General features: G+C 38.6%; 2 protein-coding genes across 2 annotated transcripts in view; one reads left to right on the plus strand and one right to left on the minus strand.

Moving 5' to 3' along the window:
• Positions 1-390: 390 nt before the first annotated feature.
• On the minus strand, positions 391-2,346 carry rpp21 (ribonuclease P 21 subunit). Its single transcript, XM_067415759.1, has 5 exons — positions 2,189-2,346; positions 2,017-2,117; positions 1,846-1,928; positions 1,586-1,720; positions 391-715 (listed from the first exon to the last, which is right to left on the minus strand). The coding sequence occupies exons 1-5, from the start codon at positions 2,243-2,245 to the stop codon at positions 594-596; spliced, it is 498 nt and encodes a 165-aa protein (XP_067271860.1). The 5' UTR covers positions 2,246-2,346; the 3' UTR covers positions 391-593.
• A 2,099-nt stretch (positions 2,347-4,445) lies between these two features.
• The window catches only part of gpc5b (glypican 5b), a 53,963-nt gene continuing 30,807 nt past the window's right edge, over positions 4,446-27,601 (plus strand). Inside the window, exons 1-7 of the mRNA XM_067415758.1 lie at positions 4,446-4,835; positions 8,894-9,055; positions 11,436-12,145; positions 14,243-14,424; positions 15,177-15,236; positions 15,586-15,708; positions 25,710-25,830. Coding sequence (XP_067271859.1) covers positions 4,667-4,835; positions 8,894-9,055; positions 11,436-12,145; positions 14,243-14,424; positions 15,177-15,236; positions 15,586-15,708; positions 25,710-25,830 — 1,527 coding nt within the window. The 5' untranslated portion in view covers positions 4,446-4,666. The remainder of the gene's footprint in view (positions 4,836-8,893; positions 9,056-11,435; positions 12,146-14,242; positions 14,425-15,176; positions 15,237-15,585; positions 15,709-25,709; positions 25,831-27,601) is intronic.

Consider the following 27,601-nt stretch of genomic DNA (forward strand, 5'->3'; position numbering starts at 1 on the left):
AAATATCTAAACTTTTACGCCCAGCATGGAATAAGTGAACGACCCTGAGATCAAGAGACTATCTGAGATCAACTGACTGGAAAACATTAAGGCTTTAGAAGTTTGGAGAATAAAAAAAAATCAATCGTTCAAAATGATCTGAAAAGGATTAAAGTTACTAATAAAATTCCAGAGCATGTCTAAGTGAAAGATCCGCATGATGCTTTGGATGAAGAGATCATTTAGCAACAGTAGATCAATCAATTTTATGTATTCAGCTGAATTCCCACCAGGTTTCCATACGCCCCGGGTCATAATAGAAAAAGCTTCTTTAGAAGAAAGTCGTGCAGAGTTCAGTGATATTTAAGCATGCACAATAAGTACAGAATAAAAAGTCATTAGCAATGTAAATCAGCCTTTTACAGTACTTTATTGCAATTCATAACATCCATTCAATGCGGAAGGAAAACAATATTGCACATTCAGGGAAACAAAATGGCTTTTTTAAATCTAAAGGCTGCAAAACTTCAATTTATACATTATAATAAAAATAAAATAAAGTCACTTTGTTGCCAGCCATATCAACGCATGTGCGCAGTCTCATAAAATGACTGTCATGAAGGATTAATCAGATTTTTTGGAGCTGTAGACGAAGTCTTCGCTGTTGTGGACGCTGAGCCACTTGAAATATCAGATTTCTTTCCTTGGTTTGTGGACTTCGATGAAGGACCAGCATCTGTAGACATAAAAAAAGAGATACTGTACGGTATGTATTTGCAATATTAGCAGCTAAATTAAATGCTAAAAATGACCTTGTTTGTACAAAATTGCTTAAGATGCATGTTGTCTTAGCCATGAATAGTAAAATAAACATTTGTTGTAGTAGTTTTTGTTCCTATGTATACCATTAGCCTGTTTACTTAGCATACAGTCTGTTAACCTGCTAGTGTAACACAAATACTGATAAGCATATCATCTGATTAGCCTGCATGCTCTTGTAGATTTCACTGTTACAAATGGGAATATTGCTTGAAAACAAACAATCAGCTTGTTAGCTGAACAAACCACGTTTTTTTCCCCAGTTAGCTGGTTAGTCGATAAGCATTGTTATTTCTAACCGATTGGCATATTCTAACATACTAGTAAGACAAACTTGTGAGATTAGCCTGCTAGCTTAGCTTTCAGTGCTACAAACAGGAATTGTTTTTGTAGCATTATTTGTTGCTGTTTTTTCAGTTAGTTCACTGGTTAGCCAATTAGCTTTCCATACTGTTGATTAGCCCGCTAAACATACCCGTATTAGCTAGATTAGGATATCATTAACCGATTAGCTTAGCTTAGCTTTCCCTGCTAGGATACTCTGAAATATTTCTCACACCAATGTGTTCTTTTTTTAAAGCAACAAATAAATTGAGCATGTTTATAGGTGTAAAATAGACCTCAAAATTGATATTTTTCCCCTCAAATCCTAATGTAGTTTGGCAGTCACGCCACAAGTGTCCATGAAGCAAAGATGACAGCATTCTGACAGTTGATGTCCTATGACAGTTATGACTGTTGGACCTTCTCTGACTTTGCACACTTTTGTGTTAATGATCATCTTTACCTTGTGATGTCTGGTTTTCTAGTTGAGCCTCCGGCTGATCCACCCACAATTTATATTTTGGGTTGTTTGGGAACCGTTTGGTCAGTCCACAACTTAAACATCGTACAATAGTCTTACGTTGTCGCCATGGTCCTCCTTCAATATTAAAGATTTAATATTCATTGTTATGATTAGATAGATAGATAGATAGATAGATAGATAGATAGATAGATAGATAGATAGATAGATAGATAGATAGAGATAGAAAGATAGATACTTACTTTTTTGTCTTACAGTGGATGTGACACCTGGTACTAGTAAAGTGCAGCATTTCTTGCAAATAGTTCTCTTCACTGATGGATCTCTGTCAGAAAAAACAAAACAAAAAAAACATCATGCTTTGTTGAACTTTCATCACTGATGTGTTTATTTAAAATCCAGAAACTACTCACTGTCTGAGCACCAGTCGTTTGGAGATGGTCTTCTGAGTGAAGCAGTAAAATCTTGCTAGTTCAGTATTCTCTGGATTTTGAGCCAAAACGCAATGAGCAGCCTGTGACCGAGAAAACATCACGAGAATGTTTGGAGATTAAATTAATAGATCTGAAACCCAATCTCACTAACCTGATAGAGGAAGTTCAGGCGTTGAAATGCTTCTTTATCTTTTATGTTCCCAGCCATGTTTCTTCATAGTCGTTTGGCTGTCACCAAGTGTGAACTTGCACCGCATAACATGACAGCATGCTTGTTTTATTCCTTCTGCTTCTCAGTGTCGGGTAAAAACACTTTATTTGCTTTATATTGCCATCTAGCGGAGAAGCGTTGTAATGATATCGTCATATTGTGTGAAATTATCATATTGCGCCTCCTAGCGACTTAACATTATAACGCTTATTTCAGATAAGAAGTTTGAATTGAGTTTGTCACATAGCTGTATATTATCATCTTGATGTGGGTCTGGCTTGTCAGGCTAAGAAAAAATAGGCTACGAGGGCAGATTAGAAACGAGAACTTCTAACAAGTTTAACAGACTAGACCAGGGATTAAGTGTGTAAATCTATATGCCTTTATTCAGGTGAAAATTCTTGGCACAACGCTCTATTGTGTTTAGATGCAATAATTAAACGAGATCTATATCAATAAATGAACTTAATTGATTTCCGGACATCTTAATACTAATTTTTCTGCAATTGTTATTGTACATATTTTACATCTGATATAACATTGTATCAGCAATGCAACCCCCCAATACGCCATATAGTGCATATCATATGCACGCGAAAAACTGCCTACCATGCACGCCAAAGCTAATTTCGAAATGACTTTTGGCGTGCATATAGTAGGCTACGCAGTTTTTCACGTGCATATGATACGCAATTTATGTCCCACCCACTTTTTAAAACAAAGTTACGCCACGGTGTGTGTGTGTGTGTGTGTGTGTGTGTGTGTGTGTGTGTGTGTGTGTGTGTGTGTGTGTGTGTGTGTGTGTGTGTGTGTGTGTGAGCCTGTTTATGTGGTTTATGAGGACACAAATTTGTATAACTGCATGGGTATTACACTGGTATTACACTATAAATGTTGTTTATGAGGACATATCAAATGTCCTCATAATTCAAATTGCCTTAAAAGCATAGGCCTACTAAATGATGTTTTTTTGAGAAAGTAAAAATGCAGAATGTTTCCTGTGATGGGTAGGTTTAGGGGCAGGGGCAGTGTAAGGGGATAGAAAATATGGTTTGTACAGTCTGAAAACCATTACGCCTATGGAGAGTCCCTGTAAACCACATAGACCAACATGTGTGTGTGTGTGTACCTGGTATTCCCTATGTTATGCAGACCAAATGTCCTCGCAAGGATAATGCCAGTAAATTTTGATAGGGACATACATTTTTGTTCCCATGAGGAACACCTTATAAAATCATAATAAAATTAACATGTTTTTTAGAGTATACATTATACAGTTGGGACTAAAATTCATAAAAGTCATATTAGAAAGAAAGAAAGAAAGAAAGAAAGAAAGAAAGAAAGAAAGAAAGAAAGAAAGAAAGAAAGAAAGAAAAGGGGGAGGGGGGTAATGGGGATAAAGTCCGGGGGGAAAAATGGCAAACATCCAAAATCCTTTTGGGACATTTTTTGGTCCGCATGAGAAAAACAGCATATAAATGAGAATAAGTGATGTTTTTTTTTTTTTTTTTTTTTTTTTTTTGGAAAAATGCAGAATGTTTTCTGTGATGGCTAGGTTTAGGGTTAGCGGATAAATCACAGTTTGTACAGTTTAAAAATAATTTTGTCTATGGAATGTCCCCATAAAACATGAAAACTGTATATTTTCTATATTTTACATTCATTTGCAGTTGTGCAATTGTTGAAATACATTCATATATTCAGGATGGTTGTGCAAAACCTTCATCCATTTCCAAACAGCCCTTTTTAATATTTTATATCAGGATTTTTCAAACATTGTTTATTGTGCAAGGAAAGTGCAATGCAATGTTTATAGAGGTTTTGATCCTTTTTTCATATGAGTTTTATTTATTTATAATTGTAAGCTGTTGCTTCACTAAATATCTCTATCTATCTATCTATCTATCTATCTATCTATCTATCTATCTATCTATCTATCTATCTATCTATCTATCTGTCTGTCTGTCTGTCTGTCTGTCTGTCTGTCTGTCTGTCTGTCTGTCTGTCTGTCTGTCTGTCTGTCTATCTATCTATCTATCTATCTATCTATCTATCTATCTATCTATCTATCTATCTATCTATCTATCTATCTATCTATCTATCTATCTATCCCAAAGGGAGGGGGTCCAGTGGGTGTTGGGCGCACAAAACTGGCAGTCAGAAGTCTCTTTCTCCACATTGGGTACACACACACACACACACACACAGGCCCTTCCTCACATGTCTCCAGACCAGTCTATCAAATCACGCAGCATGTGAAGCCCCTGCGATCCACCAGCTTGGAAAACTTTCTCCCTGGATACTTAATTGCGACTTTAAATGTCCATCTCTTCCGGATAATATTTTGACTTGTTTATTTATTTTTATTTATTCTTCACACATTGGCTCAGAGGGCTTTCTGTGGACTGAGATGGTGCAATGCTCCGCAGGACAGTACCGCGTGTATGTTGGTTGTGGATCCTGCTCTCCAGTGTGTTAGTATGGCGAGTTCACTGCGCCAGTGCGCAGAGCTGTCATGAGGTAAAAACCGCTTTCCAGCTGCGTCAAGTCGGTTCATTAAGATGGGTTCCGGAGACCGCGGCAACAGGTTCGTTTACATACTGCAGTGTTACTGTGGGAAGCGGTTTTTAAAGACGTATATTCTACACATTATTATCAACTGTTTTTTTTTTCTTTTTTTCTATTGTTATTAATTTGTTTACTTAGCCTACCAAGGACAAAGCTACAGCCAACTGAACACCCGACCAATAGCTGGTCATGTTGTCATAATCTTACTTACTATTAAGCTAATTTCAACTACATTTGAATCGGGAAACACGAAACGCAAAAACAATACCAATACCTGAAAAGTTAACGAATGACAACAAACATAAACCTACACTCTAAAAATGGTGGGTTAAAAACAACAAGTTAGGTTGGGTTTGAAAATGGATAAACACAGCAATTGCCTATAGCCATTATTTTAAACAAACATTTTACCCAATCTCTGAGTTAAAACAACCCATTCACTGGGTTTGTCCATTTTCAACCCAACTTGGGTTGTTTTAAACCAAGCATTTTTAGTGTAATTAATATTAAATATAAATTTCTAACATTTCAAACACAACAGCTTGCCCAAACTGACCTTTTTGAATAAAATGCACATGACTTAAAATTGTGACAAAGTTTTCAAAAGAGTATTTTTATTATGAAGTCATCATAGCCTAATAATTATTGGAAAAATAGATTTGTTTTATTTTTTAAACCTAATTTATTAGTATTTTTTAAATGTTTATCTACAGGCTACATTGTCATAATGTAAAGTGTACCTAAAATGTCATCTAAGAAATAATTCATTTTGATGACAGAGCATAAATCAGAAATGTCAGTGGTGTTGACAAAATTAACAGGAGTGTAGGATAGACTGTCAAATGTTTTTCATGTTCCGCATTTCGTGTTAAATCAAAAACGCATTCCTGAATAGAAGTCATCTCAAAAATGTTTGGGAGTTCCTAGGTATTGTAAGCTGGGCATATTCAGTTTGTCTCAAATTCTTGTTTATGAAAAGGATACATTTGAGAAGTATGACCATTACAAAAAGTTTTATTCTTAGTACATACGTTTCAAGGCATTGCTCCATGTGTATTGAGCAGAGGAGGTGAGAGAGGTCAGCAGAATGCTGGTGATCACAGTCAGCTGTTCTAATGCGTGGCTTATGGGGTCCCATTGGTGTAAAATTGGTCACATAGGATAGGGCAGGGTGACTGACAGAGCAGATATCGTCTGTCTTGATCACATGTGCTCTCTTTTACATGAATCTTCTTGCTGTACAGTCATACTGTATGTTATTTCTGTCCCATAGGATATTTAAATGAAAAAAGGCCTAGAAAAATTTTAGTAGCTTTAAAGAATTGATTATAGTAGCTGTATTTTTTTGTTCTTCACAGACAAAGCTTAAGCCTAGTCTCAGACTAAAAGACATGTGGCCTGTTGCACAAAGCTGGTTTCAGTTGTTACCCAGGTAAGTTCGAGATTAGTTTGAGCAAACTCTGGTTTATTGGGCTCAAGAAGGTGGATTGGTTTTTATCTGTGTTCATTACAATGGTCACTTACACTACATGGCTAACCTGCTCTCGAGCAGGTTTTAGTCTGGGTTAGAGATCACAAACCCAAACTGGACCAATCAGTTGCAAGTAAAGATGCAATAAAGCCACACCCTTTGTACCTCTCCTTCCGAAATAAAGCAGTTTATAATGAGAACTTTAGAAATTAAAATTATGCATTTTTTGGTGCTACTTATTTATTATATTTATATTATATGAATTATAATCACTTTGAATTCATATACTATGTTCATATAAATATGATATTAATTGACAAGTAGCCAAATAGTAATATACATATAATACATGCTTTCATAATTCTTTTAAACAATGTGAATTCATTTGAGCTCTTTGTGAACCTATAATTATTAGGCATATTTCTTTGATTCACATCATGCATTGATAAAGGCAGATCATCTTTCAGCTGCCTTATCTCAGTCTTTAGAAGAGAAGTGAATCAAACGGACACTGTGATTGGCTGTTTGCCGCACGTGTCACACTGTCAGGTGTACACGCTTCAGAATTGATCGCTAACTCTGGATTAAACCTAAATTGACAGAGAAAGTTTATATTGAGCTTTGAGAAACAGTTGAACTTGATCTAAACCAGGTTGGATTTATCTGGATTTGTCAATTCTAAACCTACTCTGGAACTCAGAGTTTGTTCAGCTAGCTTTATGCAACAGGCCTCTGTTTGAGTTGTTTCAACTAAAAGCAACTTACACTGACCTCACTGACCACTGATCTTAAAATATGTCAGTACTATTGTTTTGTTTCAAGATGCACACCAGAAGGGCTAGTTTTTTTTGTTGTTTTTTAAAGGCATGTGTATAAAAGCATGTGTGTAAATGTCCTAATTGAACTAAGGCCTAAACCTGCCTTAATCTAAACCCTGTCTGTGAAACCATGTCGTTCTTGTCACTTTTTCCAGAACTTTTCAATTTAGGTTCACTTTCTGTAATAATGTTATAAAAACTGTTAAAATTAGGGAAGTTGTACACTATACTTTTTTCCTGACATCTTAAATCTCATTTAAAAATGTTTTTGGGGTTATTTAAAGGTGCACTATGTAGTATTTTTGCAGTAAAATATCCTAAAACCACTAGGCCAGTGTTATATATTTTGTTCAGTTGAGTTCTTACAATATCCCAGATGTTTCCAACTATTTGTAAATTGTGAGAAAATTGCTATTTTAACTAAGGACAGGGACGTTTCAGCATTGCGTTTGAGGGAGTCGCCTGTCAATTGCGTCATACCTGCGCTACCCTCAGTTTCGGCTTTTATTTGGCAGGAGCGCTTTACTCTTAGCAGTGTGAAAAAGTAAACGCATGGAGTAACGTCATAACATCGTTTTAAACACACTTAAATGTATCTAATATGATAAACAGAGCTCCATTACCTCAAAATCATAACCGGAAGAGCGGATCAGTGCAGGCGCCCGGCGACTGTCTGCCGCCCCTTCATAATAAAAGTCCCGGTATTCGCGAGGCGGGTATTTGTTTAACAATCGCTCCAGCAGCTGTGCTCAGGTCCACAACATTCGGTCCTGCTCTGCTTTAGACTACAATAATGTTAATAACCGCATGCATGAACGTGATTTCTGACTGAGTCCTATTTTCCACCGGCTGTGATGAGAAGACCACATCTCCCAAGATGCTGCGCTCACACTTTGCATCATCAAACTACGCATTTGTTTTGAATAGGCGCCCTCCAGTGGACGGAAAGTTGCATAATGCACCTTTAAGAGTGTGTGTTCAATTTATATTAAATATATCACACACTCTAAAAGATCCACACCAAATCCACTTGCTGATTAATGATCAGAAGTTGTTGTAATGGTACCCCCCATTAAACAGCAACATTTCAGTTAAATTTGAACTTCAACAAAACAATACCTAAAATGTCAAAAAATACACTGTAAAAAATGGTTGTTTCAACTTTAAAAAGTAAGTACGGAGTAAATCGTGTGGAGAATGTACTAATTTGTTCTGTCGATTTGCTAAATCGTACAGACAATTTACTATTTCCTTCACTCGTTTTCTTAAATTGTACAGACAATTTACTATTTCGTTCCCTTGATTTGCTAAATCGTGCGGACTATTTACTCTTTCGTTCCCTTGATTTGCTAAATTGGGCACGCAATTTACTAATTAATTCCATTGATTTATAAATCATGCGCACAATTACGCAAATAGAGGGAACAAATAAGTAAATCCTTTGCACAATTTAGCCTACAATTTGTTTTCCTGCATGTCATATGATGGTCTTTGTAAGTAAGTGTTCGTGCTGCCGTAACATTTTAAGTTTAGTCAACTCAAATATGCAAATTGTCACAGTGCAACTTCACATTTCAAGTTGGCTAAACTTATTTTTTTAAGTTGAATTAATAGGTTGTTTTTTTTACAATGTAGAAAAGCTAAAAACCAAACAATTGTATGCATAAATACTATAATCAGAACTTTATTTCAAGACGTGATATAGTTTGGAGAGGTTAACATATGTCAAGTTTTCAAATTGTGAAAATGCCCCTAACTGAATCATGTTCCTTTATTAATCCTCCACAGATGCAGATCTTCTCATCTGCAAACACCAGGGTCCCACATGCTGCACCCGCAAGATGGAGGAGCGCTACTATGCCGCCGCCCAGAGAGACACACTCCAAAACATTCTCTCCTATAGCTTCGAACTCAAATATCTTATCCTGGGCCATGCCTCTGCCTTCCAGGGTTCGTATCGATATTGAGTTTTTTTGCCTTTTGTCAAATAAATACTAGGTCATGTGCTTTTTGCATTTGCAGCGGGAGCAGCAGGTCATGGGATCAAGTCCCTGACACAGCAGGTGGTTCAAACGTTCACTACATGCTGTCGCTTTGTACGCCTATATGGGAGACACTGCAGCATGGTGTTTAACATCTCATACTGTGCGTCGTATTCTGTGACTTTCCGAGGTTACTTGGAGATTTGCTTTTTGTCTGCTGTTTTTCATGCTCACAGAATGATCCTTTATCTGCCTGAGGTCTCCTGTGAAGCGGTACATGTGTTTCTTAGAGGTTGACTGGTACTTTTGGATTAGGACAAGGCCTTTCAGAATCAGTGTTTGAATAAAACGCACAAAAAGATGTTACACACACACACACACACACAAACGCATACTTAGCTCCATGCATATCATTATCTACCATATGACATTATAAACCATGTTAGCTTCAGATTTACAACTCTAAATCTCCGCCAACCAAATATTTAAGTTCATCCAATTTGTCCCTCCAAACTTGCACAAAAACCCTTTCAGTTTCATCGGAAAAGGGCACAGTCACTGTCCTCTCTATTTGCTGCCAGCCGAGTGAATATTTAACGAGTTTAAAGCAAACGAAAAAAGAAATGTTGAAATTCTTGGCGTATCCGTGGCGATCCGTCTCACTGCACTTCAATGTATTGCTCTATAATGAGAGCTTTTGAAAAGATCAGTTGTCCTTTTCTGCTACTTTTCGCATGGTTGTAGCTGGTGTCCTGTTTAAAAGAAAGAAGGTCTGTAAAGTGTTTTTCATTCCCACGTGAAAGAGGATTTTTAATGTAGATCGCTTTTTGTCTATATGCCTGTGTGTTTGAGGGGAAAAGTAATAATTTAAGTACAAACCTTATGGACTCTGGACTTGGGAATGTGTCTGTTTGAGAATTAGTTCACCCAAAACTTGCCGAAGGTCAAGGACTGTCAGGGTCCAAAATTATGCCAATATTAAAACGTGTGAACCAAAGATGTAGGATGTTGTTGATGTCAAACCTGCCTTCAAACATTGAGAGGATGAACTGTTAAAATGTTAAGAGTGCGCACATTTTTGGGTGAACTATTTCTTTGAAGTCATCTCTGCCCTTTGTACTGGAGTAATTCCATTTTAAAGCAAATCCAGCCTATGCTACTCACATACTAACTATCCAACAATCCTCTCCGAGCCTAAAAGGCACTAAAAATACTGCGTGCTACCTTCTCTTGATCTAAATTCAGACCTGTACAGTGAGGGAAGTTATTCTGACACTGATATTTTTAAAAGAAGGACCCATATCAAATCAAACAGGCACTGAGTTAATAGAGCTATCAGGAGTACAGTCATTCAAGCTGACCCTTCTATCCATCTTCTCAGAGCATTCTGCTGTCCCAGAGGTTAGAGGTCAGTTGTGGTGATTCCCGACGCTCTCGGTGACCCAGGCAAACTGCGTGACCTCCCCCCACATGCCTCAATGGCCAGAAACCATATGAGAAGAACCCCATTTCACGATCCAGGCATAATCCCCTGCCATGTCACCTGATACTGAGGTGTTTGGATATAGTTGCCAAGATAGACCCTAGCCTGAATTTTTAGGCATCATTTGGGCATATTTTCTTGCAAAACTTCAAAGTCCGTTTATAGAAAGTTCCATATGGGTGTCTTTTAGTATCGTTGGCCAAACAGGTGTTCTTTTGTTCCTCCACCAATAAAGAGCAATCATAACTTTAGGCTTGCTGTTAGCATGCTAGTCATTCCCACAGAAATAAGACAGAGCTGGAATGCTTTGGCTGTTGTGAATGAGATGACACTAAAGCAAACTGTACTTTGAAGGGTTCTACCAGCTGTCGATTTAAGTACCCGTCTGTCACATGTCATACAAAAGTTAATATGCCATTGTAAATAATGTGCACTGTACTGACTATGATTCCCTACTTCCATTTGCAACCCGTAGGCAAAGTGAGGTATAAGATGTCTCCCTGACTGCTAAAATTGGTCATAAGCTAGTCGCATGTGTCACATATCTCCAAACTAACCTTCAGCCCAATAGCGCCAGTCCAAAAGATCCATGGATTAAGTGTTGTCAGCTCCCATTAGTCCAATGGAAAGAGAGATTAGATGCATAAGAAAGAGTTGTAAGCAATGTAAAGCAAGGCAGAGGTGTAGTATGACGGACTAGTATGTTTGACCCTCTCGTAAATGTCAAACAAAATTACCGCAATTGTTAGTCCTCTCAAGTTTCGAATGTATATGTGTCTAGGTTGACTATGAAAGAGCTGTTTGTGTAAATTATTTTTAGCGCTTGTTAAATCTAGAATTTCTCTTTTATTTCTTCTTTCCACAGATACCTTCCATTCCCTACTCTCCTTCACCCTAAACAATACCTACTCGCTCTTTGACAGCACCTACGAGACAATTTCTCAAGATGCAAGACCTTTGTTGTCTACCCTCTTCTCTGACCTTGATCTCTACCTCCGTGGCGATGCCAATATCTCTGTGGAACACTCTGTCCACAGTTTCTATGACAAACTCTTCCCGTTGGTATACCAACACCTGGTCAATCCTGGCTTGGGCTCACCCGTTTCTACCTGGTCCTCGGAAGGAAGCGAGTGCCTACGCGCCACACGGCATGACGTCAACCCCTTTGGCCCTCACCCACATGCACTTGCTCAGGAACTGTCTAGGGCACTAGTTGCTGGTCGTGCCCTCAGTCAGGCACTGGCGATGGGTGCCGAGGTTCTGAATATCACAGAGTCGGTGGGGATGACAAGGCAGTGTGGACGTGCGCTGGTGGGGATGTTGTTCTGTCCGCACTGCCGCGGGCTGACCCTGATTCGGCCGTGCGGAGGCTTGTGTCTCAATGTGATGCGAGGTTGCCTGGCAGGCCTGTCTGAGCTGGATGGGCCCTGGCGACGCTATGTAGCATTGCTGGAGGGGCTGAGTGGGGCACTAGCAGGGGGATACGAATTGGAACTGGCACTTCTACACATCCGGGAAAGAATTAATGATGCCATCCTTACCGCGCAACTCCACGGGCCACATCTCAGCGCTGTGGTGAGTCATGCTACTCTCTGATTCATAGAACACACTTATTTTTATTCCACGAATGAGCTACACCATATGCTGGACTAATCAGGCCTAGCATGCATGAACTTGCAGCAGCATGTTCGCTGATTGGTGCATATCAAATGTCTCGGCTCGGCCAATCATAAGCTGTGCAGTTGCAAGTTTTGCACATGCTAATCTGCTGTATTTGCATGTGCTTAAGTCTTGTAAATGAGCTTTTAGCCTATGAAGCTCTGATTATTATATCTGCAAGGGATTTATTATTAGCTCAATGATTAGGAGCATGATTATGTGGTAATATGACACGTTCTGTAAAAAAAATGTGTTGGTCATGACAGTGTGGCTGTCTGTAAGTGAATACCCAGCCGCCCACCCTGAAGCTATTCATACCATCAACGCCAGAGTCTGTGTGCATGGCATATGACGGCCGTCTGCCGGTCTCTCTCACTTGACTATTTCACTGGAATTATGGCTGAGGGGCCGCAGGGGTCAAGGGTTTCGTGACAGCTCGGCTTTGCACTTATCCTGTCCCGGTGATGACAGCTCTGTAAGGGTAGGTCAAGTTTAAGACCGCATTGCCACAAATCTGTCTCAAAGAGCATAGACTTGCCAGTCAGAATAGGAGATATTAATACTTAAGTCCCCGACCGCAGCCCCCATAAACTCCCCCCCCCCCCCTCCTCAGTTCTTAAGGGTTGGACAGCAGATTGCTAGAAAAGTTGTTAGATGCAACCCTAAGACAGGTCGTTGAAGTTATAATTTGGGCCAGTGTTTCTGCTTTAGGACCCAGAGTTTATGTTGGACATATAGAGACATCATTTTGACACTTAGCTCATGCTCTTAACAGCCACTAATTCATCTTTGTAAGTGAAGCCTTATTTGAAGTGGTACTTTTACTCTTTCTTAACTTAACTTGCATAGCTTTGGTTCATGGTTTTCAAGGAAGAGGGAATGTCACCCTACTTGTCCATGTTGGTGTCTAGCTTGTAATTTGGCTCAAAGTTATGGATGAATTAGCAAAAAATGCTAACTTGAAAAGCCTATTTGTATCGTAACTGCATGATTATATAGCCTAGTGAGTTGTATTTTATTATTTATTAACTCACAATAGAAGACAATAGTTTAAACTTACATTACTATGTAACACCCCTTTTAGGAATGTAATGCAGTTAATACTTATGTTGTATTACAAATCGCATTCAGTCACATTTGAGAACACAACGTCCCGAGCTAGCAAAAGTAGTAGCATTTGTGCTACATATTAGCATAGAGTATTTTTTGGTGGGTGGGGGTGTCTTAGATGTGAATAACTGAAGAATAACTTGTGATAACTTAATTGTTTATAAGATGTCTATATGTGGCGCCCAGCGTTGACATGGAGGACTATGGTGCCTCTCCAGTCCCTCACGCTGCATGTGGTCTGGCGCTATCTTGGTGCTGCTTGAGTTGTTTGGGTGTTGTCTGGTCCCAATCAGCCTGATGTCCTGCATGCAAATTCACCTCTGGACAAAGACGGCTCCCGTGAACCGGCCGGCCCCTTCCCAAAATGCAACGCAGCTAGCGAGAGGCCAGAGCAGGGGGAATGAGAAAGTTCGGCTAATCCTTAGATAAATAAAGCGCTGTAGAAGATATACAAATACAAACAAGTTTACACACACTCACATAGACCACTTTTTAAACCCGCTTTCTGTTTAATAATTTCGGGAATGTACCGGAAACATGTCAACTACGGCAAAACAAAACTGTTTTTTGATTTCCAGCTTATTTTGATGCATTTTTTTTATTATTTAGCATTGGTGAGATACTGAATAAAATAAAATACACATTAATGTCAATGTATTATAATTCAGTATCAAGTACAGTTTAATACAGTCAAATCTTGAGCTTATTGTGGAAGATAGTTCCAATTAAAATCAATAATATTGTAGTGTTATTGTACCATTTATTTTTGGCCACAAGATGGAGTAATCTCTTTGAATTGGTGTCCATCCAAACAGGCTTAAATTGTGCCATTCACTATGATTTTTTTTCCTCTTACACCCATAATAATGAATTGGATCTTGATTACTTATCTCTCTCTTTCAGGTAGGTAAAGTTTGTGGTTCCTTGACTGAATCGGTTTCCTCCACTCCAGCCAGTCCCACCTCTAGAAGTTTGACTCCTTCAGTAAACCTCACCATTGAACTTCAAACCTCAGTCACGTCATCCAGCCCAACAATATTACCTGAAACAGGCAGCCAACACGAGAACATATCGCTAAAAAGAAGGTGAGAAAATGGCATGTGTCAATTGTTGAACATTTTGACCCTTTAAGAAATTCCAATTCCATACAGATGCTTCAGTTTATAAATAGCAAGGCCGTAACCATGTCTTAGACATTGGGGGGACTAATGTTTTGTTTTGCTTGGGAGGGAGGGGTGTATTGGCCTTATTGGTTTATATAAAGGAATTATATTTAATATAATTCCTTTTTATAAACCAATAAGGCCAATACACCCCTCCCTCCCAATGGATAATTAAGTGATAATTATGTAAGGCATATTATGTAAAAATGCACATTTCCTGTCACATCAAGTTCAGTAATTATTTACATAAATAATGTCATATTTTCAATTAAAAATGGTGACATTTCATAAAAAATGTAGTCAATGTCCAGCCCCTTCTTTGATTTAATTGGCCATCTCACTCATTCTGACAGTTATGAGAGCACTGAGGCTGACCAACATAAATTTTTTACATTTTTACTTTTGTCACCCTAGCAACAAACAGACCAGTGTATAATTTGATTGGCCATCTCAGTAATTTTGTCATTGATGATGTAAGACCGCTGAGGCAGACCGGACACATTTTTTTACTTTTTGTCATCCTAACATAAAGAGTGCTGCGTAATGAATCAAGAATATCAATAATTGCCGCCCCCCCCCCGCCCCCCCCCCCCCCCCAATGTTCAAGGCATGGTTACATCCTTGATATATAGTGTCTTCTTTCCTCTAACATCTGCATTTGTCGCTGACCCCAGGTCTCTGCCTCTGAAACCGTCCAAAAGCGACAAGCCCAGAAGCCTGAAAAAGATTTCAAAGTAAGTGTGTATTGAAGGGGAAATTAACAAGCTTCCAGGTTGTAGCGTTTCACCGTGTTCAATCGTACCCTTAAGATCTTTTTTTAAATGATCTCTAATTATTTATAATGGCTGTCATTCTAAGAATTTTCTAATGATTTAATCTCACATCAAATGAACGTGTGTGAGCAAGGAAGAACGCTGTCAGCATTAATAACAGTCACAAACAAGTATGCCGCTTGTATCTATCGGCGTTTGGGCATGTTTGCTTAGAAAAGCGTGATGACTGGGGCAGAACTGGATGTACTGTATAATTAGGCCTGGTTTGATGCTTTTTTGATAACTTCCTGAAAGCCTGAACTTCCTGCAGGGAGTTCATGGGGTACATCCAGCGGTACAAATCGTTCTTCTCCACCCTGCCGGAGATGCTGTGCGAGGGGGAGGTGGTGATGGATGAAAACACCTGCTGGAGTGGAGAAGATGTGGTGGAGAGGTAAGTTTCGCTTGTCAGAAGAACTCAAATTTGCATGTTAATGGGTAGATGAAAATGGGTCAATGACAGGGCACGCTTTTTTTTTGTTCTGGATTTAAAGACTTTCTTTTTAAACTGTCAAGAATATCCTATTGGCAAGATTTCCACATTGCTATATCATCATAATTTCTTTGAGCGGCTCTATATTGAAAGAAAATGAGTTTTCCCATCTGGCTGAAGACATGCTTTACAAACATGAGTGTTTTTTGTTTTTGTCCACTCAAAGTCCCAAACTGATTGTAACTGTTTGCAATCAAATCCGATCTCTGTCCGTAAAGGTCTCTATCCACTCTGTGAGGTCGTGAAGTTCATAAGATGGCCAAGAGGAGTGATGGTTGCCATGGATTATCGTGGCTTTTCTCCAATCCTCTTCCGGACAGAAGCTTCATTCAGAAAGTTCTGGAGCTCTATTGTGACACAAATGAGATTCCCTGAAAAAAAACACACTCAAAATAAACATTTGCATATAGGCGGTTTCGCTATCAACATGTTCATTTAAACACACTCTCTTTTGGCTTCCTCAACACAAAATGACCACGACCACTTTGCTTGGATGGACGTTTTATAATTCCAGATACATCCCCAATCTGGCCTCATTTGCTCCCCAGCATTGGCTCAGAGGTTAGAGATCTCACTCCCCACTCACCCCCTGGACAAATTACCCCATTGCCATCCACACTATAGCTGGCACCATCCATACTGGGGGCCCCCAGTGGCACAAACACAGGGTAGTCCAGGAGACAGGCCACTGTTACCAAGGAGAAAAATAACTAGCTTGCTAATCTTTTTTTTCCTTTCGGTTTGTGGAATCTCTGTATTAAGACAATACAACCTTTTATTACGCCAAAAATAATTGTTTTATCTGAAATATAAAGATTTAGTGGTTCCCTAAATGCCACATGATGGCATTTAAGTTGTTTAAGTAACCATTTATCTTTAAAATAGAGTAAATCAGTTCGACATTATAAATATACGCTTTGTTTTCTAATACAGAGATTCCACACACTACATAAACTGTTTGCACAGAAAGAATGGACTATCTTGCTAATCTGTTTCTAATCTAATTCTCTCCATTTTATCCCATTTGTTGGTACAAAGACTATAGGCTATGTTTGGAATAGAATATTAGCATTCTACAATATAGACTAAATTACAAATGTAAACATGCTAACAGCAATATAATGCTAACATTCACAATGGTAGTATGCTATGCGTACTAGCTCTATGTACTGAATACTACTAGTATGTCGTAACTCAAACAACAACAGTAGTTTTTTTAAACAGTAGTATGCTATGCTTGAATTGTAATGAGTGTAAAATGTCTTTACATTTGACTGATAAAACAGTTAAATAATGATTATACAACGAGTCGAGAGACAAATCCCTGCTGATATTACTTAGTTCAATCATCACATTGGAAATGGAAAGTCAATTTTGTTGTTGTAGGTTTTCTAAGCCAATATACATGCTATAGCAACAACAAAAAAATTAAATTAGCATGCTAGCATGCCATTCTAAACATTGCATATGCCTGTGAGCACATCCTCTTCAAAAGAGTCAACACTGCCCCCTTCTGGCCAAAATATTCCTCCATTTAAAATCCTCCAAAAAATTGGTCATAATGTTTTCTGTGAAAGACGCAAAAAAAAAAAAAAAAAACTATGAGTGTGTGTTTTTTAAGTGAGCATACTGTATTAGCCATCTAAAAATATTCTGGTCGTAATAAACAATGGGTACATTGTGGGAAACATGTGTTCACAATATGGCAGAGCTTTCACTGTTACTCAGTCCAAAACATGCAATTTTAAGCTCTGACTTTTCAGGTTCATTTGTACAATGTCAAATTGAGCAGGCAAAATCATTTAAGAAAATGCTTAGCTGGAGTTGTGGTTCACCTCCCACTGCACATTGAAGTGTATGAATGGCTGTTTCGTAGGATGGTGGCGTTAACCGAGGAAATGTTAGCATGACTTATAACTTGGTGTCAGCCAACTCCAACCAACTGAATGTGTGAGGTTACTGTGGAAACACTGTGTTTTTGTTTTCATTTTAGGCGACTACTATCCCAAGTCAAAAACCTTTTGGGTCGTTCATAGTTTCTCACTTTCTCTCTTTCAAGTTTTGTCCATTACTGCCAAACTTTAACCCACATAATAGGTGAAAGGATTGGAAAAGTATGGCCATTGCTTACTGTCAATCATCGTGAAACGCTACAGCCTCGTTCTCAATGTTGTGTCCATGACTGATTTGTCCTGCTTAGTTTTGTGTGTGTGTGTGTGTGTGTGTGTGTGTGTGTGTGTGTGTGTGTGTGTGTGTGTGTGTGTGTGTGTGTGTGTTTTCTCCCTCCTCTGTGGTCTTAGACTGGTCTTATCCTCCATTACAGCTCTATTAGATTATGTGTTTCCACTGAGGACTCTCCCTTGTTCTCACCATAACACTTCTTTTGGTTTTTAAGATCGAGCTTAAGACATGCCACTTCCCAGGTGGTTTCATGGGGTTTAGTGTTCATCTGTACAATTGGCCTTAAAGGGATACTTTACTGCTTTTTCATATTAAACTATTTTATTTCCTTAACTTAAACGAGTTGATACATACCTCTCTCGTCTCAGTGCGTGCACTTAATCTCTCTGACGCGCGGTGACGATCTGATAGCATTTAGCTTAGCCCACTAAGCCCATTTCATTCACTATGGTACCAAACAGAGATCAAGTTAGAAGCGACCAAACACCTCCACGTTTTCCCTATTTAAATACAGTTACACGAATAGTTGAACGATCAAGTATGAATACAAAATAAAAGGTGGCGCTTTTCTAAGCAGATTTAAAAAGAGAACTATAATATATGGCGGAATAGCACTTCTTAGTAAAAAGTCCCAGCTGAAAAATCCTCCCTCACATCTCCCTCTCCCTCTCTTATTTCTGTCAATAGGGGGGAGGGGGAGATGTGAGGGAGGATTTTTCAGGTTAGCATGGACTAACTAATAACCAAGTATGTCGTTAACTGATCTAAGCTTCTCATTATCTGGTCAGCCAGCCATTATGTTTCAACAACCATCCTGAAAGCCTTAAAGCTACACTGTGTGATATTGCCCCCATCTAGCAGTGAAAAGGTATATGACCATCCAGAGAATATTAGTTTCTGTTCCAGCAATTCCGATTTAGTTTGAACTGCTAGGGTGGGTGATTTAGTCCAAGATTAACACGGCCCTCTTCACATTCGACACGGTGCCATCGAGTCTTAAAACGCGAAAGTCGAAACTTGAATTTACGGGTATGTCCCTCTTTGGCTAATGTACTTTCAAGATGGAGGGGCAACATGGTGACCAGCATTCAAACCCCTCACCCATATGTATTTTCAATGGTATATTATAAACCCACGAGAATACTTTATTACTTAAAAGAAGTAAATATACATTAATGAGCACATATATTTTTTAAAGAACTAAGTGTTTTTAGCTAAGAATAAACTAAAAAAGTTACACAGTGTAGCTTTAAGTTGGAATGAGCAACAGCTAACTGGTTTGTTGTTGCTAGTCTAAATTGTTTACTATGTTACAAAACACAACCACAATCTTAAAATGGATTTTCCATTTTGGTATAGTTCCTTGAAAACGTCTAAAACATTCATTTAGACTAGTTGAAACGTGAGCCATAACTTGGCTTAGAGCTAAACGTCTACATTTGGCCATTTAGGCTTTTCATTTAATAGTTTAGACATCTATTTTTAATTTTCACATTTGTTCTTTTCTGTATAAAATTAACATTCTGTGTAGCATAATGTTCAGGCTTAGGTTCACTGTATACTTACACCTCTGCAAGATAATAATGCTAATGCTAACAGACACATTCTTTGTTATAGTTAGCCTAGTTTGCTATAATAAGAATGATAATTACTTAATTTCAATAAAGCACAGTGCAAGTTTTACTGTATTTAGCATCTGTTTAAACAGGACTGGATGTGTTTAGCATGTTTTTGCGCTGAGATACTGTTGCACAACTATTTGGTGAATTCCCACCAAGGCCATTTGAAAACTTTTTGAGCATCGTAGATACTGTAGACCTTAGTGCCTCAACAATGACAAGACATAGCCTACAAATGCTACATGATACACAGTATTTATAGTGGCTGATACACAGTATTTATAGTGACTGATTGACCTGAAAACTTGTAACGGATACTGTAAATGCATATAGGATATCCAGTGCTTGTATTACAACTTATTATTGAATTACTTAATTCCAAACAGCTGCTTTAATACAAAACGGCACTGTTAGCTTTGTGCAGTTCAAAGCTGACTAGATATATTACAGCTGTCCTACATTAGCATGGGCCCTTCCCAACTTCATAGACCACAGACAATAAATAGGATGGAAAACTAGCAACCAGAAGGTCTTACACCCAGTTATTACACACATGAGAAGGCGCACAGCTGAAATCATGCTGACGTAAGATAAGACAGCATAGTTTACTCCGATGCTAAACAGCAAAGTTGTGTATTCAAAAGAAAGGGACTTGTTGAAATATTAGCGTACGGCATCTTTTTTGGCTGTGTGTTGATGCCAAAGGCAATAACTTGTTGAAAAGCTGTTCTGAAAGAACGGAGAAACCTCTAATGCACAGTTCATGAAGAGCGGATATTGCTAGCTCATTAGGTGCTGAGTTTCATAACCTTCTGAGCAAACAAATGAGCTAATCTAGTATAGCAGATGAATTTAATTGGAGCTTTGGTCCTCACAGTGGTATATGTGTGTGGTTCCTATGGGAAAATAAGCAGCGTTTAGTCAAGGGGGAACTCCAAACTCTTTGGTCTTGAGCTGGGTAAATATTTTCTCAGATTTTTTTCTGGTTTAGATTCATTTAGCTGCTAATTATTGTGAGAAATGCGGGTGACTGCAGTGACAAGCCCACCGCACTGAAACAGTGAGACCCATGTTCTCGCTAGCACATCTGTTTAAAGAGCCTGATGTTCTTTGTTGCTTATTTGAAACAGTTTGTCTGTGTCATAATCAAAGTGCTTTATGAGGTGGCTTGTTTGTTGTGGTCTTTGTTTTGTGGAAAGGAAACTTTTCGGCAAGAGTGATTTTCTCTGTATTTAATAGGATTGTGTGGGGTTGAAACCTGGTAGGCTATGTTAATATTAGTGGTGCTTGCTGAGGCTATTTCAAAAGAGCAAATTATTCTTCATTTTCAATTCAAACGTTTAAAGCATGTCCACACCAAGGACAATATCTATAACAATAAAAGTATAGTTTTAAAAATGTTGAAGAATAGCAGAATCCACTCCACAACCACATTTGTAATGACAATGAAAATATGTATCGCTGTAATTACTTTCACGTTTTTTTACAGCTGATGAATGATAAAAACAGCGATATGCATGTATTTGTACTTGTTTAAACTAGTTGTGTGTCGATCTCAATTTGGTGCCGTGACCCGGATGGGAGTAAGGTTTAAAGGGGTGAGTGTAACGTAGTCAAGCTAGTAAAAGACTGTTGTCTTTAGCATCCTTGTTAGCGCACCCTCCTCCCATGCCACAGACGTCGGTTCCAATCCCATTCCGAGCGGATCGAACAGGACTGGTGTCCTTCTACATCTTTTACATGCGTGGTTAAAAATTTGGCTCTGTGTGCAGAATGCTAGAAAAGGAGTTTCTCGAGTCTGGATACTATTGCCTGGCGAAATAACAAATTATACATACATTAATAGTACAGAATATTGTAGAGACTTCAAAGTGTGTCGTTTTGTTTTGTTTTTGGGACTTAAGTATATATCCGCCTAAAACGCCCCAGCAACCAACCTTAAAGGGATAGTTCACCCATTAAAAAAATGAAAGTTCTGTTATCATTTACTCACCCTCAAGTTGTTCCAAACCTGTAAGAGTTTCTTTGTTCTGCTGAACACAAAAGAAGATATTTTGAAGAATGTTTGTAACCAAGCAGATAGAGCAACCATTGACTACCCTATTAGGGTTAAAAAAAAAATACTATGGTAGTCAATGGTTGCTCTATCTGCTTGGTTACAAACATTCTTCAAAATATCTTCTTTTGTGTTCAGCAGAACAAAACAACTCATACAGGTTTGGAACCATTTGAGGGTGATCAAATAATGATGAAAATAATTTTTGGGTGAACTATTCTTTTAAAACCCTAGCAATTAGCTAGAAATGTCCTAGCAAAACTAAATATAATTTGCTTAGTTCATTTAGTAAATTCAATACTGCACAAAGACCAAGGACATTTGTTAAGACAGTAAATAGGGCTGTTCAGCTATTCAAAGCCTTTGATAGATTTGTATCATGGTTTATCAAAAATGCAACACGCTCAAAGTGAAGTATGTCATGGTTATGTTATATTCATATTTCGTGTGAGTGTCAGTAGAGAAATATAGAAGGAGAGTGTCCTTCATTTCAACAGTCATGATATAGTACATTTCCATAAACATTTCTATTTGTGATCATCAGAATCGTAAGGTTGGCTGTATGTTTATTAAAACACATCGAGCAGATGTTTCCTCTTTAATTATGCGCATACGGATAGGTCATTTGGCGCACCAAAGAAAGAATGAGCCTTAAAAATGACAGTATCCACAGACAGCTCATTCATCTTTTAAATAAGCCAAATAATCCGCTCCTCTCACATAGGGAATATTCGCATATCTCATCTCCACCGTACCTGCCGCCAAAATGCATTTACGCGCGAAAGCCAAAAAGCACAAACCAACAAACAGGTCCGTCTCACATCATTTCCTGACAAAGTGCTCCCACCTTGCATAGTGAGCCGTGTGTTCGGATGCAGCATGAGGTATCTGGGGTCATTATTTATTCACTTAGATTAGCTGTGGTGAAAACAGCGGGGCGATTCTCCCACAAGCATTCATTTATTGATGTGCAGGCACACGGCTGCATTATTCTGCCCCCCTGCCATGCTTTATATGCCCCCCACTGTTAACCCTTTGATCCGTGTGTCTGACTGTCTGTCTGCCCGTCTGTCTCAAGGACGTTGCTGCAGGAAATAGCTTCTGTATGATAATCTAGCAGTTGCATAGACAAACAATTTTGCATAAATTGATGTATGTTTACTCTTCGTAATCTGGAACAGTTAAAAAAGGTGTTGCTTTGCTTTAGTTTTTGTCTCTTGATGAAAAATTCCCTTACATTCAGTATTGCCATGTCATATATTGATGAATTTAATTTTAATAAATGTTAGTTTTAAAAGAGTAATGTAATATGTATGATGTACATTACGATTAGGGTTGGGCATCGTTTTGATTTGAACGATTCTGATTCTGATTTCGATTCTTACGTTCGATTCCGGTTCTTTTCGATTCTCGATTCCGATTTTTGAGGGGGGGACGCTGCATATACGGTCAATTAGATATTTTTTTATATATATATTTTTTTTTTGTCTGTCTTTTGAAAGTCTAGGCAATCAAAAAGTTCTTCTTAAGAGATCACTTTATATGATAAAGTTTTTAAGCTTTTTCTCCTATATAAACATTGATCAATTACTATTAAAATTCTCACAAATATTTGTTAACTCAATGTATTTTTTACAACGAGGTAATTGTGTTGCAATAGTTTACGCACAGCACAAGTAAGCTTGATTTCGAATGGTAAATTGAATTTAAAAAGACGACTAAACAGTAATAAAATAAGAACAAATAAACATATTACAAAAAATAGCACAAATAAATAAAATAGAATAAAATATATAAATGAAATAGACTGCTTTATTTTTTCAGGTAGGTCTAACATTCAGGTAAGAAACTGAATTAACAAACGCAAAGTGGCTAATTAAATTTAAAATAACATTGGATAATGTTTTTTGCAGAAAATTAAATGGTTTCATATAAAACCATTAAAGTTACACAAGTTGATCAATCAAGAGCAGTGTGATCGTTTGTCTTTTTGTAGTTTGACTTTGAATAACAAATAACTGCTGTCCCTTTAAGAACTGCCGCACTCATGGATCCTGAACACTGTTCCTGTTACTCATTCTTCATTTCTTCATGAATTGTTTACGACTGTGTTTACATTAATACTCTTCAAAATGTGCACTGAGAATTTGGTTGAGTGTATTTGACCAATAATAAGCTGGAAAAAGAAGCAAATATTTACACTTGTATGTCAGAGGGGCTTTATTACGGTATGTGTGTGTGCGCTTCAGATGTGAGCTTGAAATCTGCGGGGATTCGTAGAATTATGTGCAATCCCACGCGAAATTCAGACCGATCACACACACTAACACTAACACGCTGTCATAAGGAAAAGTCCAGCAGAACGCGCGTTCGCCGTGTTCAGAGGGTTAACTGGGCTGAATGAGAATATGCGGCTGCGCGTCAACTCGCTGTCGGTCAGAGAAGGAGAGGAGAGGAGAGTCCAGCTGGGATCGATACTGTAGAAACTGAGCAGGCTGTCGTATCTTGTCAGATATTTCAGTATCGACATTTTTGACAACACTAGTTGCACTGTGCCGACCCAGGCTTTATAAAAGTGAAATAAATCCACACTTCAGAGCGCCGTTTACCGGGCTTCCATGGCTAAAAGAACAAGCGGGCGCGCAAGGACCGGAAATCAGGTGGCCATGGAAACCAAAACGTGCGAGTTTGGAACCGATGATTGGAACCGAAAACAAATTTTCTAAACGATTCCAATGAAATCGTTATTTTTTAAATGGTTCCAAGTTGGACTACGGTTCCAAATGGTTCCAACCCAAATTACGATGTATATTACGTTACATTTTTATGGACATTTTGGACATTTTCAATTCTAGACTTTAAAGTTGGGCTCCTTAGACCAAAATGCAACCACCTAACAACCACATAGCAACATTCTGAGCATGATATACGTCATATTAAGTTTATGTGAATTTTGGAAATTTTAATTGTGGCCTTTAAAATTGGCCTCATTAGACTTGGACCAGAATGTAACCACCTAGCAACGCCCTAGCAACCACGTAAAGACATTGTGAGTATGATTTATATCATATTACATTTTTATGTGCATTTTGGAAATTTTAATTGTGGCCTTTAAAATTGGGCTCCCTAGACTTGGACCAGAATGTAACCACCTAGCAACACCCTAGCAACCATATATCAACATTCTGGATATAATATATATCATATACATTTTTATGCACATTTTGGACATTTCAATTGTAGCCTTTAAAAACTGGGCTCCTTAGATTTGGACCAGAAAATAACGACCTAGCAACGCCCGTGACCACATAGCAAACATTCTGTATATACATTTACTATACTATTTTAGTCAATATAATCCCTGCAGCTTTACATGCCAGTAATCTATCCACCCTACCAACCAATCATGTCTGTATTTAAAGTTCACGTTCTGTGCTTAATCAAAGTTTTAACCTATCTGCCCTGCTTGAGCTTGACCCATTGATCTTATAGGCTGCTGATCATGGCACTCTGACAGTCACCATGGCAACCAGTGTTGAGATTTCCCCCCAAAGAGACATATCTAGACATTTTCCTCAAGTTTGCTTCTTTATCAGCATCCCTTCTTTAAAAATAGAATTCTCAGCGATCCATGAAAGGGTTTTATTGTCAATATATCCAGATGTGTTTATCGCTTTCTTGTATACTGCTTAGAATGTAATCATGTTGTGTGGCCTGTCTCGGTTGCATCGACTTGGCCTTTGTTTAAGCCCGCCCTCCAAATGCCTCCTCCATCATCTCTAATATAAGGGTGCAGAGTCAATACCTACATTTGCAGCACAGTTGTGTCTTCAGGCTTCACTGCAGGTTTCATAATGAATCATTTATGTGGATGAAAAGGCTGTCTGAATGTCTGATCAATCCTTGGGTCTGTTTCTAATAGACAAGCCTTGAGCATTCCCTGCATTTTTAGGACTCCAGAACTCAGAATTAGGAGATCATTATCAGTCCAAATTGAGCTTGATTTCTGTTAAGGTAACTTATCGCTTGTTCTGTTTCTGTCACAGTTATACAGGTCATGTGGTGGGGAATGGACTGCAAGCCCAGAGATACAACCAAGAGATAAAGGTCAAAAGTGTGGATCCAATCTTGGCCAACGTGAAGGAAAAGCTAGAGCACTTCAACCAGGTATGTCCAAAAACATCTTTCCTGCCTCATTTGACCCAAACAATATGTTCTTAAAGGAAAACTCTGGGGAATTTTTAAGTTTATCTTGATCGTTATATCTTTGTGAGTACAGTCTATAGAAAAAAAACGAGCTGGATTGGTGCTTGCAACACGGAGCTATTACAGTTAATGCCCAGAGCCCCCACTCAGCTAAAATGGCAGTTATGGGGGCATAAACGTAAAGGGTGTCTTTGTGCCTCTTAACACACAATTAACGCTCCTCTAAACTGGATTATTTGCCTTTTTTCCGGCTACAACGGAGTTCCCACGGGACTTCAGCGCGAGACTACAGCTAGCCGTCTAAAACACTATTTAGGTGAATTTAAACAATGACTAAGTGGCTAAATGCATCTCGTTGTCGTGTAAGGGACCTGTTGAAGTTGGACATTTGGACATGATGTTGCATTTTATGTCTGTTAAGAGGCACAAAGACACCCTTTACGTTTATGCCCCCACAACTGCCGTTTTAGCTGGGGGGGGGGGGGGGGGGGCGCTCTGGGCATTAACTGTAATTGCTCCGTGTTGAAAGCACCAATCACAAAGATATAACGATCAAGATACACTTAAAAATTCCCCTGAGTTGTCCTTTAACCCTTACCCTGACCTCCTTAACCGTTAGCTCAACAAAATCCTTGTAGTGCTAAAGTCTGCGCTCTGGACAATTTTCACCACGAGTTTGCCAAGGTATCTGGAACTTTGAGGAATTGTAAGAGATGTTGTTTGTTGTAGGCCGAAATCGGCTTTGTTCATGCAGGGTGGACCAGCTTTGAGCAAGTCCTGACAATCATTAGGTTGAGCCCTTGGACACGTTACAAATCAGTTGAATCGACATGAGTTCAAACCAACGTTGTCCACAATGCAAGCCACAACCATTAGAAAAACAATTCTCTTTCACGCACCTATTGGGAACTCGACTGACAAGTTAAGTTTAGAGTGACAAGCTTGCCGAAAGGAAGATTTGTCTGAAACTTTTATCAGTTCTGCAGTACAACTTTTACAAATTTCCTACAATGCCCATCAGAACACAATTGAGAAGTCAATGCTGTCGATCGTGATTCAAGTTTGCTAAGATGCATATCCCGTGTGTCATGTCTGTTAATGAGCGGTTCCTCTAAAAAGATCTTGATGATGATAAACAGCCAGTTTTACATAAATTTTCTACATTTCTATTTAACATCTGACAGGAAACGTCTCATAGTTGCATTCGATGAGCAAACACTCTAAAAGCACTCCTTCCAGATGAAAACACGCACATCAAATAGATGTCTCTAAGTATCAGGGATATAATCATTGACCATTGAGCAAGATCTTACCACGGTCAAATCATGCAATCTGACAAGTAACAGTCGTATAAAAGAAGCACAGCTATGGCTTGTGTGCATTCCTTTTTTATAAAAGGTTAACTGAATGTTTGCTTTGCAAGCCAAAAAGCAGACATTAAGAACCGCCAGAAGCACTAGTTTCGAGCTTGCCCACCAAACAAAAATAGTCTAGGCCAACTCAACACCAGCGCACATGTCAAGAGTGGTGAGACGGTGTCATTAGGCCCAGGGTTTGCTCTGTGATCAGACTGCATAAAGATCAGACCAAGCATCCCCAGCGGGAGTGTTGAAGACCTTCTTGGCATGACGACAAAGTCTGTCACCCCTGCAGCTGCGTTTGGGAGGGGACGGAGGGCAGCTCAGTCGTCAGCCCCTATTTTGTAACATCTTTCATTGCTCCATTAAAAACA

This window comes from Pseudorasbora parva, chromosome 14 (assembly GCF_024679245.1).
Source record: "Pseudorasbora parva isolate DD20220531a chromosome 14, ASM2467924v1, whole genome shotgun sequence".
Classification (NCBI taxonomy): Eukaryota; Metazoa; Chordata; class Actinopteri; order Cypriniformes; family Gobionidae; genus Pseudorasbora; species Pseudorasbora parva.